Here is a 14245-nt window from a genome sequence, read left to right as displayed (position 1 = left end):
GGCCTAAAATGAACAAATAAGGGAACTATAGGCTTGGGCCAACAAGATTATTTGCTCATTACCTTGGAGTTACACCATCTACATGAAACACTCTCTCATCTTCATTCTTCAATCTCTCTTTTCTTCTCCTTTCTATATCATACCGTAGATCATTTGGATCTTCTAACACTCTTACAATGTTCTAGTTAAAAGGAAGGGTTGAAGCCAAGTTAGCTGCTAAGAACTCAACACCAACCTGCTTCTGTCCTTCAGGGGCAGCACCCTGTACATAACCTGCTAACATAGTTCAGCTATCTGCACAAAGGACAGGTTCACAGCAACCCAAGGATCCAAAGCCTAAAGCAATAAAAAGTGGTCCTAAAAAATTATCCTTCCCTGCACCATCTGCCTTTGTACAAGTTTCCAAACAACAGTGCACAGAGCACTGGAATTCTGCATGGAGTTGCCAAGGCAGAAATATTTATGTAAGTTTCAGTAAATCTTAAGTTCTACTATCCTTAATTAAGGAGAATCTCCATGTACCTGTACTATAGAAAAGGAATGGTTACTATATCATAGCAAGCAGAGCTTTAAAGGGGAAGACAGAAAATCTTATGAGCCCAGATGAAAACATGGGATAAAATAGCATTCTGAGGAATTATGTGGATTTTCAGTCATTGTAACATTACGGTAGAAGAAACATTAAGGTTTTTTTAACTCAGAGGAAAACCAAGAACCACACATCAGTCAGGGACTCAGTATTTACATTATTTAAAACCAGACAGGAGTTCAAGCAGCAGGAATAATCACACTCCAGCTACTCAGGAGAACACATCTGCATTTTGCTGCTCAGTGAACACAGTACCATACACTGCGGTATCTGTAAATATGTTCAGATGTGCATTTTTTCAAAACACCCAGAACTACTGCTGGCCTTCACAGCATGTAGAAATTATGTCCCAACAGCAAGGGGAAAACATTGCTTACATGTATAATGTATCTCTAATAGCAACTCACTGCTTGCCAAAAAAGTTAAGCAACCAAGGTACCTGGTGGGACTCAGATGGCACAGTTCGTTTGTTCTGAAGTTCTGCTAGAGACATGTCAATCCTCCTGGAACACAAAAATACTGCATAAAAACAAATGCCATCACTGTAAAAGCAAAAGCATTCTTGACCAGGCTACAGAATGTGTTAAAGATACAGGCAGGTAAAAATAATTAATAAAAACTTCACACTGTGTAAAGTCTACTGAAGATTAATTACCTTAATGCAAATAAATTAAGACCAAAAGTTCAACAACTACCTGTGAATTTCTGGATCCAGATGTGTTTTCACTTCTTTTGTATTTGCACTTGATTTATCCTGAATTTTTGAGAACCGTTCGTGCAGAGTTATGTCAGAAGATGCAAAATAGTTTGCTGTGAAGAGATATTAAATACAAGAATGTTATTTGTAGTATTTGAAATGCAGTGGGAAAATCTATCTTTTAAAAGATTAACACTTAAGGATACCATGACAACTCTATTGAAATGAAATTTCAAACTATTTCCACTTGCAGTTTAATATTCACAAATGAAAGATTAGACCAGCCCAACTTAGACACTCTTATTTGATAAGATTAAACCCAATTGTCAGCTCTACCATGGTAGTACTCAAACTACTTGAATCTATACATAAAGATATACAGATTCAACACTGAGCATGATGCAGCTGCCTAAACACTAATCTGAAAATTTAAAGGAACTATACATAACTAGAGAGCTGTGATTACAGCAAAGCTCCCTTATTCCTGTCGTATTTTCTAAGCAAGCAGGTTACTCTCCCATACTAGCATAAAATCATTTTGATCTTTAATCTCCACAATAATGCCTCAGTTATGGCCTGAGACCTTCCTGCAGTCATCCTCCACCCAACTACTTTAAATCCTCAACCCACATTTTCCTTAAATACAAAAGGAAGCCAAAATACAAACAAAGCCAATGGCAAACACCTGAGACTTACAGGGACCTCACATCTAAACCACCAGCTTTGGATTTAGGAATCTGCATTTGTAATGTGCATATATATATATATATATATATATATATATATAGCTGTAATAGATACATAAACATACATATACTTCAAATACTACAGCCACCTTTAACTTGATGAATAATTGTGATTATTTCCTGAGTAAATTCTTTTGAAGGGTCGTTTTCAATGTTTTGTTTTACAGATGCCATGTGCTCAAACACTGGATGAAAGTTTTCTTTTTTTCTGCCAACAGCAACCAGATCATGGGACATCTGTCTCTCTGTAGTGTGACTAGAAGCAGTCCTAAAATAAAAAAAATGTAAGGTTTATTTTAAAGCAAATATCTAAATCTGAAAACTTGAAATAGACAAGTAGAGTAAAACAAATTAAGAAGTTCATTTTGTGAATAAATGGGATTAAAAGCAAAAATCTCATTTTGTACCTTTTTTAATTAAAAAACTAGTAATGCCATAAGGAAGAAAATCTATCATAAAATATGAAGAGATAATTTCACTCTTAGGAATCTTTGTTTCTGTGAAGTATGCAATAGAAAATTTGTGACTTTTAAATTTAATTCAACTAGATTATAAAATATAGATAAAAATTAAGATCTTGACAGACATCTTTAGAATAATTCTGAAATGCAGTTATGCCTGTGTCTTGTTTAGAAGGAACTACCAGGCAATTTTCAAGAACAGTTCAGAGATAAGAAAAAAAGTCTCTGATCTTTAGGAACTGAATCATCACTTCAGCCTAGTGAAACAGCAGTGAAACTGCTTCAGTAGCAGTGTGTGAAAGAACATGCTTACCATCTTTTTGTAAATTTTTACTCATTCTAAGTAAGTTTACACACCAAATGGTTACACTGCTGCTCAAAGATTATTTTGACAAGAAAGCCAACACTTCAGCAACCATACTGTTCTTGCTGCAAGGAAAATGCCTGTCATTCTAAAATATAAATTAAAGACTCTAAGAGCTCAGATAAAAGATTTTAGGAAGAGGACTTTTAATTGTTCAATCTGCAAAGTGATTATGTGCCTGGCCACACTGTATTAGAAGCATACAATACTAGAATTCCATACAAAAATTGTATCAGAAATAGCCTCTAGCAGATGCCAGAAATAATCTATTTTTCCCTAGCAAACTGGGAATAAATGCATGCAAGAAGGAATCCAAGCAACCTCAGGTTTATCTACCTGCTTCCCAGGTTTATAAAGAAACTATTATTTTCAGCTGAGTCATTTCAAGTCAGGTGTTTCTTAAATGCCTAAAGTAATATGAATATTCCAAGCCGTCAGCTTTTGCAAAATTAACGTTCTTATCTTGCAAAAATAAAATATTTAGCACTTTTGGCTGCAGAAGCAAACCATCCATACATTAAATTAGCTGTAATCAATGCAGTGGTTTCTTTGGTCTGCAAACAACTACCATGTCCATTGTGCATGACCTTCAAAAACAGCAGCAAGAGTCTCCTATATAGAGGAATCGTCCTGTGGGTTTGCAACAAAACCCAACAATTGTCCTTACATTATCAGTCAGGAAGTCAAATCCTCATCCTAGCCCAACTGTGGGCAATGGGCATTACTCCACTTCCCTTTCCTCAGTCTTTAGTATTAGCTCCTTATAGGCAGTAACTTGTCTTTGTAACTCTACATTGTATTGTATATTTTTTTATAGTGCAAAGAGAAGAAAATTAATATAGATATTTTATTTGGGACAACAGGCAAAATACCTTTAAAATGAAGGCTGATCATTTTGGAAAGGAAGGTAATGTCTTCCAAAAGCCATTACTACCAATATAAGATATTCTGGCCTGCAACAGCATGACAACAAGCCAGAAAACCCTGCAAGAACCTATCAAAACCAAGCTGCTTACTCTCTATTGTGTATTTATCATCTAAAAATTTATACTAATGTCACTTTTTCTTCCATTGCAGCCAGCACCGGGAATGCTAAACACAAACACAAGTATTACACAGAAGACATTTGTAAGCAGACTCTACTGCTTTTCAGTTCTGATGCCTCAACAGGTTGCCACTTTGTTATAACAATACATGACAACCCAGAGATCTCCCATTTTTTGCAGTTTCACTGAACTTGAAATCTTGAATATCTGAATATGTGCTTGAGATTTATGTATTTACAGGTTAGCTGATTTTTAGAAAAAAGAAGGGAAGACAGTTTAAAAAAGTACTATTGTATTTCAGATGAAAGCACAGGACTACATTTATCTGCATTTGGGTTTTGGTCTTTTGAGGGTTTTGCTTTTAAATAAAAATAACACACTGACTTATCATAATCAACTTCCAACTACAGGTTTGTGTCAGGCATATCTACTCTTTCCACTTCCTACATCTCCATAAAATGTTGGTTTTTGTTGGTGGGTTGTATTTGTTTATTTTAATAGAGGTTTAATAATTAACTTGCCCAGACAGGAAAGTTACCATTTTAGAAGAAATAAAACCAAAAAGGTACAATCATAGTTTGTCCTTGTCCTAAAGAAACCATGCTTCCCTCCAATATTCAGAAACTGTAAAGAGACAGCAAGAAAGCAGAGGTGAAAGAAAACCAATACCTGTACTTGGTCACCATTTTCTTCATATCCACTTTGACTGTGAGATGTTCTCTCATACAGTTGGCCTCTGACACTTTGACATCTGAAACAGTATGACTTGCATCACGCTGGCTATTGGAGGAATCTACGTTTTTCCTCAATTCCCCATCTTTCCTCACTCTTTCATTCAGTTTGTTTTTACAAGACCTCAGCTCAACATCTGTTTTGGAAGAGTTAACACAAGCATTGCAGCCCTTCTTTGAACTGCATTTAACAGGTTCCTCAACGTGCCGTTCTTCAGTCCGCCTGGCTCTGCCCCCAGGGCAGTAATCCAGCTCCTTGCTGTTCCGGGCACCCTTGGAAAAGCCGTACTTCTGCTCTTCCTGCTTCACGTACTTGGGAGCTCTGTCTGCTGCAAAAGGCTTCTCCCCGTCGGGCTGCCGGCGCCGTTTGTGGCTGTACTCGTAGGCTATCTTTGGGACAGGCCCCCCCAGGTGCTCCCTCTCGGCCGAGCGCTGCGACTGCGCGCCCGGGTATCTCTGCTCCTCCTTTTCCTGGCAGGGTGGAAAAGAACGTTCTTGCTTCCACTTGGAATTTCTCGCTACATCTCCAGCGTCATACCTCTCCATTTCCTTAGCCCTTTTAGACGCGTGCCCATATTCTCTGTAATCGTGATCTTCAGGATACCTGTGTTGACATAAAGCAATTTACACTTGCACTAGAGAAGAAAGCGAGAACTTATATGTGCAGAATGTTGGACAGCAGAATGCGTGGCCAGTTAACCCATAATCCCTCGCGCCAAGGTACAGATGTGCAGGGGCTCTTAAGAGGGAAATATTATCCTTTCATACTCTAGCCAGCAATACGATTTACTTAAAAGACAAATACTTCACTACTACCAGTCGCCCATAATTAAACTACAAAGTGGCCAACGTGTTTCAAGGTGGATATCTTCAACTATAATGAAAACAGACTTTCACTTGAGGCTTTACACCACAATACCCAGGGTTTAATTATTTTATTCCTATACCTCTTCTGTAAAGAGCTCCTTGCCGTAAATTCATCAGAAACTCTTCTGGGTGACTGACCATACTTCTCTTCATGTAATCTCTGGTGCCTCAAGTCATCTTCATGCCATTTTCTTTCAAGTTTGCATGAAGCCCCTAAAGGTCTATGAAAAGGTTTCATTCCTTTTTCATTTCCAGTGACTTTGTAGTGATCAAACATGTATCTGTCCTCCATTTTGTGCTGGTAAAACGGACGATCATGCTCTTTATAAGGTACTTCCGAGTATTTTGGTGGTAACTGGCATCTCCTATTGCTTTCAGTCCTTTCAGATGAATGTGTTCTGTAGGGCTTATGACTGTAAGCATCTTCCATGGGAATTCTTTTCAAGTTTGGTGAAGGTGACCTACGTTCATATATTCTCTGGTGGTTATTTCCATGAGGTGCAAACCTGGAATTGCTTTGTCCATACTTTTCATCTTCTGTTCTCCAAGGCATAGACTTTTTTGGGTCCTTACGAAAGCTTTTATATTCACAGTCATAATTAACATGAGCATGTCTTTGCCTATGGTGCTCTGGAGTCCTAAAAGCTGGAGATAAGGACCTAAAGCAAAAATAAAATCCACTTTGAGTAGTTCCATAAAATTACATCAATTTCTTAATGAGAACATCTATTTCCTAAGGAAGTAGAGTTCAGTACATAATTTTAATCAGCTTGTAAAAATATTAACATCAAGATATCGAAGTGGCATTTTTCTGGCTGAGTACTAGGCTTACTTTTACTCTGTTGAAAGTTTTCATAGTAAAAATACACACTTGAAATTGCAGCAAGTCAATCATTTTTGTCTCTTCGAAGTGTTTTATTTAAAACTAAAAATAATTTCATATACATGAAGTTTCCACTACATTGAGAACAACTGTTATACATATTTTTGCACTTCTCAAGCATTCCCTATCTTTCTTTTTCAGCGCAAAGAGAAAAAAGGGAAGGAAAAAAAAGTGTATGAAGAAACTTAAAAGGGGAGGAAAATGCTTTTTCACATTTTCTTTGCATGCCAAACCAACCTTCGAAACTGAAAGACTGAAACGTTACAAAATGTATTTAAATTGTCATACAGGTAGGCCTTTTCCTGAATAAAAAAACAAGTTTGAGAAAGATGCTTTGGCCTTTTGGATAATTGTATGTACATGTTCACACATGTATACACACACTCTTCCACACTCACTGCAGCTTTTGCAATTAAAGATTCAATTGCATCACTCAGCTCTGCATTTTCACCTACAGTTACAAAAACGAGGGCAACCTGTTAGGAATTGTTAGCTAAAATCTCCTTAAAATAAAGAAAAAACAGCACAGGCCACTAATGACAACCAGAAATAATCGCAGACGTAACAGTCCTGCTTATACTCAAGTATTCACTGCACACTCTTTACACACTGTTTAATAAAAAACATCAAAAACCAAGTTGAAATAAGCTGTTTCCTTTGTGCACATATTGCAAATGAAGAGTTTGGAAGAACAATTTTCTCCATTTCTGCAAATGAGTTCAAACTCAGAACCACAGATGTTCCTAAAACCATAATGGCTGATTTCCAACAGCACCTACACTGTGGCTGCCATCCCACATTGGTCTGGTTAGGGCTTGCATTTTAATGAGAGCTGGGGCTGCCCTTACTCAAATGACATTCACAACTCTCAATCTAGTGTGGACATAGGTAGGATTTCCCTTTTTAAAAACAAAAGAAACAAGTGAAGAGCCCTACACATTTTTCTGAGTTATCCAAACTCCCTTGGTCTTGGTCATCACAACTGAAGTCTGTTTTGAAGAGATACCCAAAACCAGCAGTAATTTCACAGTCTCAAAAGCTTGCAATTGTATTCTACCCTCCTGATTTTAGCACCTCAAATTTGTACTGCAAGTCTTAAAAATGTGGCAGGTAACTCCCAGCATGAAGTAAGCTGGATGTTATCCTGGTGACAAACGTCAAAGACACGCGCTACCAGGCTGATGTCCAAGGAGAAGGGCAACGACTCCCACATTTCCACATGCTTTCACTCTCTGTTATGCTGCAAGGCATGTCTAACTGTGCTAAAGATCAGTTTACAAATCAGCCCCAAACTTCAGAAAGTCCGAGGTGTTTGAACCAGAAAACTTAAAAAAAAAAAAAAACCCTAATTTTTAATGGTTCCTCCCTGTAGGCCACGAAGCAAAACAAAAGCAAGTTACAGACATTCAGTGCACAAGGTGGTGCTTGAGAAAAAATGACCCTAACTAGTTTGGAGCTTGGATTTTGTGCTCAAGGTAGTTGTAAATCCCAGAATACAGAAGGTGAAAAGACTGCAAAAACTGAACATTTCCAGCTTAAGAGAAATTGTAATAAAATCACAAGTTGGGAAAAAAATTACAGGTGTTCAGCTGTACAACAAACTAGAGATTTCAAAACACACTTCACAAATTGCAATTCTGCATGCCATTTTCTTTCTTTAAAGCAAGTTTTAGGCCCTAATTACAAATCCTTTCGTAGAGCTACATTTCAGAACACAAGCTGTAGATATTTACCTTGGTTTCCATCGTGGTGATCTTGATCTCGATCTTGTCATCTTCTCTCATGCGTTTATCAGTTTCTTGAAGCTGTAAAAATTATATAATTTACTATTCTAATTACAAATTACATCAGGAAGTTTTTTAACAAGTGTAGTACTAGAAGCTTCAAAGTTAGGGTGAGGTATATTTTTAGGATGTTTCACGTCAAAGGCAAACCTCCAATACCAATTTTAAGCAAGCAACTTTTCTCTAGTTGCTGATCTTAAAACACAGTATATTTTCTTTATAAAGATTTAAATATTTGATCATTGTTCCATTTTTCTCTCCATTTTTTAATGCTATCAATGTCTATTCAACCTGCTGTTAAATGCTAATAAGCTCACAAGCAAGCTGCAGCAATGAAAAATACATTAGTATGTGTTGAATACTGTAGATGATAGAGGGGACAAACAAACAAAGCTTTAAAAATAAAGTTTATAAAGGAAAAGGTTTTTGCATCAAGTTATATCCTGAGCTTCATACATACTGAACTTCAAATTTGTCATATACATCAAAATTTTACATGACTGCAGACTTCTTGTAAACTTCAACTATTCCATAAAATCTTAACTGCTAGGTTATCACATACTCCATCCAAAATAAACCAGGTACAAAAAAATCACTCTTTTTCATTGTTGTACTTCACCTGTTAATAACCTACTAACTAGACACACACCAAATAATGGATGCACTATGACAGTGCTGCCCCTGACTCCTGAAGGTAGCTCCTGACAACCCTTCTCATAAAAGCTATGAAAGAATGAAAAAAAAAACCCTAGGAACTTCATAAAAAAGTGATGAAAGTATATGCAAACTCACCAGTAATGGACTGGTGAACAGGAATTAAATGACTGTTCATTATTTAGCAAAGACAAAGGATTAAAGCAGAATTAAATTACTGGGTAACTGGTTAAAAACTGAAGTTTGGACAACATAACCATGCCTACAGATTTAGTTACCACAAAATGCTTTAAAGCCCAGAAACATAGATGCAAAAACAGATCTATCAACAGCTCTAAAGTTAATGAACAACCAACCATTTGAAACTGAAAGAATGCACCCAGGTCAATGCCAATCTATATATGCTATGGTATTTTCTGTAGTTTTTTTGTACAAACACTCAGGGAGACAGAGAACTAGTCTGAGCTAGCAAAGTATGGCATTTCTGACACTCCCAGTGCTCAAATAATTCCTCTAACTAAATCTTTGCCTAATGAACTGAAACTGAAAAGGGAGAAAAACACGCAAGCTTTAAGGCACTACCTGAAGTAGTGAGCACCCACATGCCTGACCCAGCGCCTCACACCCCTCAGTCACACCGGCTGCTCAAACAAAGTATCACTCCTTGCTATACTTGACTTTTTGGTATGATTACCTCATGGCTGAAACAGTAGGATCTTAAGAGAAGAATATACAGCATACTTCTGCTGCCTACCCCACAGGCAGGCATTAGACAAGCCACCTCCTAAACTAGAAACTGCTCGTTGAGCTAACCAGATATTTATTTGCAAGATGTAGCAATAGCTTAGTTCTAAAGAAAAACCTGTATAACTTATTTTTTTGCTCCAAAATCAATCTTTTCATGCAACAAACCACAAGGTTGTAATTGTTGCAAGAGATAGTGAAGCAAAAAGAATCCAACTCCAAAGCACCCCAAGGACAAGATAAAGCATTTGCTCTCTGAACTCTCAAATATGAAGTTATCACTGCCTCTTATAGCCTAAAGACATATCTGAGGACTGCACAGCATGATTAACTTCAGGCCCTTTGCTTACTTGAAGTCATACTAGTCAAAGTTAGATATGATGCTCCAATGCCACTATTCATTATTTTTCAAAGAAAAGCAATATTGTGATCTATATTCCTATATTTCACCCATGAAAATACATCTTACAACAGTATTTCAGAAACAACAGCAACAAAAAAAACCACCATAAAAACAAAAAAAAACCAACAAAAAAAAAAACAAAAAAAAAAAACCCACCACAGTCTCTGGGTAACATATTCCAAATGTGGTACATGCCCAACAAGCTTCAAAGATTCACTACTACCATCTCTTCTGGTAAATTTTAGAAGTGACAGTGTTTTTACATGCCAATCGAATTCTTTCTTCCTACCTTCCCTTCAGTTCTGAACTTTATTCTTCATTTTCAAATGGGTATGTAAACACCAAAAAGACAAAAGTACCATTAAACTCCACCCAACTATCTGTACAGAATTTGATCTGCCAGACTGATAAGCTAGAAACTGGGCACACATAACGACCAATTCCTTATTCTTTCTGAGACTGGCTAAACAATCATACCTAAAAGCGTGAGAAAGACTGTGACAGCACATCCTAGATCTTGCCTTAGGATAAGGAGGACTGCTGTAATTTCCAATGATGACATTCCTTTTGTTTAGTGGAAAGAAGTGCTCATCTCATGCACCTCCTAAAAATGACCCACGCAGTAGGATTTCCTCACAGAGAACCACACCATATGAAGGCAGCAGTCGCTCCCCCGCAACAAGACTCCCAGTGTAACACCAGAATTGCAAATCAATCTATACAGAATTTGTAAACTTTGCTAAATCCAGGTTTAAGTCACCTTTTTATGGCTCCATATAAAGCAAGTTTTTTTGTAGGATGGTATCAGGTAGTAAGCCTGTCTGTAGCAGAATTACTTGACTCAAGTGAAGGCCCTACAGTTTGCAAGTAAGGCATCCAGGTGCTTCTGAAAAGACAAGTCATGATGGAGCAGAGATGCCAGGACCTGGCTGCTCTGGGCTCTGAATTTCTCCAAGATGTTCTGCTGTACTTTGGGAGACACTGTCACTATGAAAACATGAAGTGTTGGAATGCATGAAATAGAAGCTTCTCTGAATCGCTCAGAGAGAGAAAAGAATGCAGGGACTGAATTGGTACCTTTAGAGAAACTGAAATATATTAAGCCACACAGACATGAAGTAGGAGTGCAAGTTTTAGTTTTAAGCAAGTAGAAATATATCTTAAGTGCCTTAAGAAACTGTGTTAGCTAGTAGAAACCCCTAAAGCCTAGTTTAAAGTTCAGTAGTGATACCTTTCAAAGATTAACTTAGCTCCAGACATAATGAAAACATAGCAGAACGTTGCTTACATTTCTAGACAGAACAGACAGAACTACATACATAGATTTTGTGTAAGAACTGACATTATTTTCACACATTAGAATTAAGCCCAGATAACTGTAGGAAGAATGTTTCAGAATCGTGTTTTTAGCTGACTGGATGATTTATTAATAAAATCCCTCTGTATTGGGGTGCAAAAAAAGGTGTGGTAGCAGCTTCTGCTGCCCCTGCTCAGAACATCGGGACTCTGTGCCAGAAAGCTTTTAGCACAAACTTTACTACTCTGAACTCTTTGCCTTCCAGGCTGATGCATTCATGCAATAAACAACTTTACAACAATCAACAACTGCCCCAGTCTCTTTAAAGACCTAAAACCCACACATAACACGACAATGAAGAACTATTTTTTTAACTAAGCAGCATTATTAGGTTCAGAGTGCTGCTTGTGTTTGTTAGTTACAATAAGTGACTCATTGGAAGAGTTATCAGTAACTATGCTTAGATAGTTTTTAAATATTAATGGGACTCTCACCTTTTATTTTCTTTCCCTTGACTTTTGGAACTGGACTCAGACAACTTCCCTCTTGGGAGAAATGGCCTCAAGCCTGCTACCAGCTCTCCTTTAATTCCACCCTTGGGATATTAGTGTTTTGACAAGCACAAAAGTCTTTAACAAACCTGAAAGGAGTATCTTAAGACAAGTAAATCAAAAATGACCAGAAACTGTATGGATGTGCCAACTTGAACATAAGTTCTTGCAGAAAGGCTGTAGATTTTTCACAACTAGCACTCCTGAACAGAACAATCTTCTATCTCTTTACTTTCTCCAGCATGAAACAAGAAATCACAAATGACTGCAATCATCTAGCTGCACAGAAGGGAACTGGAGCTCTTTCTAATGCAAAGAGCCCCAAATTAGCAAGCCCCAAACAGCCAAAATCCTGCAGGTAAGAGCACAGACTGAGTAGAAGCAGTTAACTCTGCTGGAGCAGACTATAAATGTGTGTTTTACATGACTTTCTGGTGCCTTCCATCATCACATGGAACAGATAATGGAAGAAACCTTATTCAGGACACACAAAGGGCAAACCAATACTAATAGTGCTCATCACCAGGGAGCTGCTCCTCAATGCCTCTCACCTATAGTGAAGGAAATGTCCTCCCCCACCCCTTTTGGAGGGATTGCCTGATCACCACCACAAACCTTTCAGAGGAGAGAGGGACAAGCAGGTCTCATAGGCTGGGTCCCATGGCTGACAAGAAGATTGACACTGACACTTGCTGTAAAAACTACCCACACCACATTCTCTCGCCCACTTCACCCAAAAAAAGATAAGAAGCAGCTCCAAGCTTTTCACTGACTGCCTTCTAGGTGGGGATCAGTCAGAAGCTGCAAGAGACACACCGAAGTCTGTATTGCTGCAGTGTCTGTCAAGAAAGAAAATCCAGGAATTGAGACTCTCAATATCAGGACAATCATGTATTTGACAGAAATACAATCAAATTAAAGGCTCAGCTGCAATCCAGACTTCAAGTTGGGGTTTTTGCTGGTTTTTTTTTAGGTCTGCAATACAGAAAGTCATTTACACCATCTTTAAATGAAAAGCATAGAATTGGTAACTTCTCCACTGTGTAGGTTATAAGAGTTGATTCAAAGGCTGTTCCATGCAGTGTCCACTCCACCCACTATCCAAGCAGAACACAAGCCTGGCACATTCTTGCCCACTCATCTTTGAGGCAAATCTTATCACCTCCAACACCAAATCCTCAGGAAAAAGTATAAAAGCATCTCCCAGCAAACCAGTCTCAATGTTTCTGAACGTGCAACAGGATTCCTGTAGTCAGTGCTTCCGAGACAGGCTTCAGTACCATCCCCTGTTAGCTCTGCCAGAACGTGGAGGTGACTCCCAGCTCAAGGCACACCACCTCAGGAAGGACATGTGTAACACTTTGAAAGCTATGAGCTAGAAAAGCCAAGTCAAGTTTAAGTCAAGGGCACACACCCAGCTGACACAAATGAAACTTGGCTGAGGGATTTCTAAACCATTCCCTCTTTTAGAAAACAGCAGGTAACAGATCAATGCAAATGACTGAGAGCCAAATTTCCATCCTCAGTTCTCTCATAGGTCTCTGATATTCAACAATGACTCTTTATGATTACAGATCCCTTCCCCTGGGCTTTTATCACTCTTGGAGCACCTTCCACCTCTCCATGGATATGCTTTGAATCCCCACAATATCTTGTGACAGGTCTGAGGCGACTGCAGTCTCACAGCCTAAATCCTCACCACCAACATCATGAGGGAGATAATCCTTTATATCCCCCCCTCCACTTCTCATACCCTGCTATATTTAAGAAATTTCCAGATCTGGTCCACAGCACCTCCCCAGGCAGCTGTGGCAGAGCAGCTGGGAACAGAGGGCAGCAATGGCAAGAGGCAGCACCACACTCGTGCTGAATGTGTCACCCCTCAAGGTGAGCAGCTCTGATGCTCCAGTTTCTCTGATGAGAGACTGGGCCTCCCCAGCAGCAGAAGCACCCCTTCAACCTACCAAAACCACGTCCACTGTGGCTTCAAAAGCTGTCCTCCTGCTCAGCTTTATCCTTGTTCTTCAGCACAAGCTGGGGAAGGCAGGCTTTACACAGGTTGTAACAGACAACTAGGGAGGTAACTGTGCCAGGCAGGGGCAGCATGTGGGGATTGCTCTCCTCTGCTTGCTACACAAACAGACACAGATAAAAAAAAAAAAATATTGTTCCCCCTTACACTAACAGTAGGATGAAGACTTATTACAGAAAGTACAGGCCTAGCTCAAGCATACAGAATTTCTTAGTGGACCACCCAATAAATTTTAAGGAATTGCTTAAAACACATAGAAAGTATTCCCCCATGCCTACATATTTGAGCAAATGAATAAAAATAACTGAGTAGGTCTACAGAGCATATAACTTTTCAGTGAGTTCTCATTTAAAATCGACCCATTTAATTTCACTAATTAGCAGGCAATGCCTCACC

General features: G+C 38.5%; 1 protein-coding gene across 2 annotated transcripts in view; it reads right to left on the bottom strand.

Moving 5' to 3' along the window:
* Positions 1-14245, bottom strand: part of BCLAF3 (BCLAF1 and THRAP3 family member 3) — a 29874-nt gene that overhangs the window by 13304 nt on the left and 2325 nt on the right. For both annotated transcript variants that reach the window (XM_063182698.1, XM_063182707.1), the window contains 7 exons: positions 8118-8189; positions 5582-6160; positions 4573-5238; positions 2122-2300; positions 1285-1399; positions 1029-1092; positions 63-181 (listed from right to left, as the gene is read on the bottom strand). In XM_063182698.1, the coding sequence (XP_063038768.1) occupies positions 63-181; positions 1029-1092; positions 1285-1399; positions 2122-2300; positions 4573-5238; positions 5582-6160; positions 8118-8158 (1763 nt within the window). In that variant the 5' untranslated portion in view covers positions 8159-8189. Of the gene's footprint in view, positions 1-62; positions 182-1028; positions 1093-1284; positions 1400-2121; positions 2301-4572; positions 5239-5581; positions 6161-8117; positions 8190-14245 lie in introns of those variants that run through there.

This window comes from Melospiza melodia, chromosome 2 (genome assembly GCF_035770615.1).
Source record: "Melospiza melodia melodia isolate bMelMel2 chromosome 2, bMelMel2.pri, whole genome shotgun sequence".
Lineage (NCBI taxonomy): Eukaryota > Metazoa > Chordata > Aves > Passeriformes > Passerellidae > Melospiza > Melospiza melodia.
The sequence above is the reverse complement of the archived record's forward strand: the minus strand, read 5'-3'. Positions and strand labels throughout refer to the sequence as shown.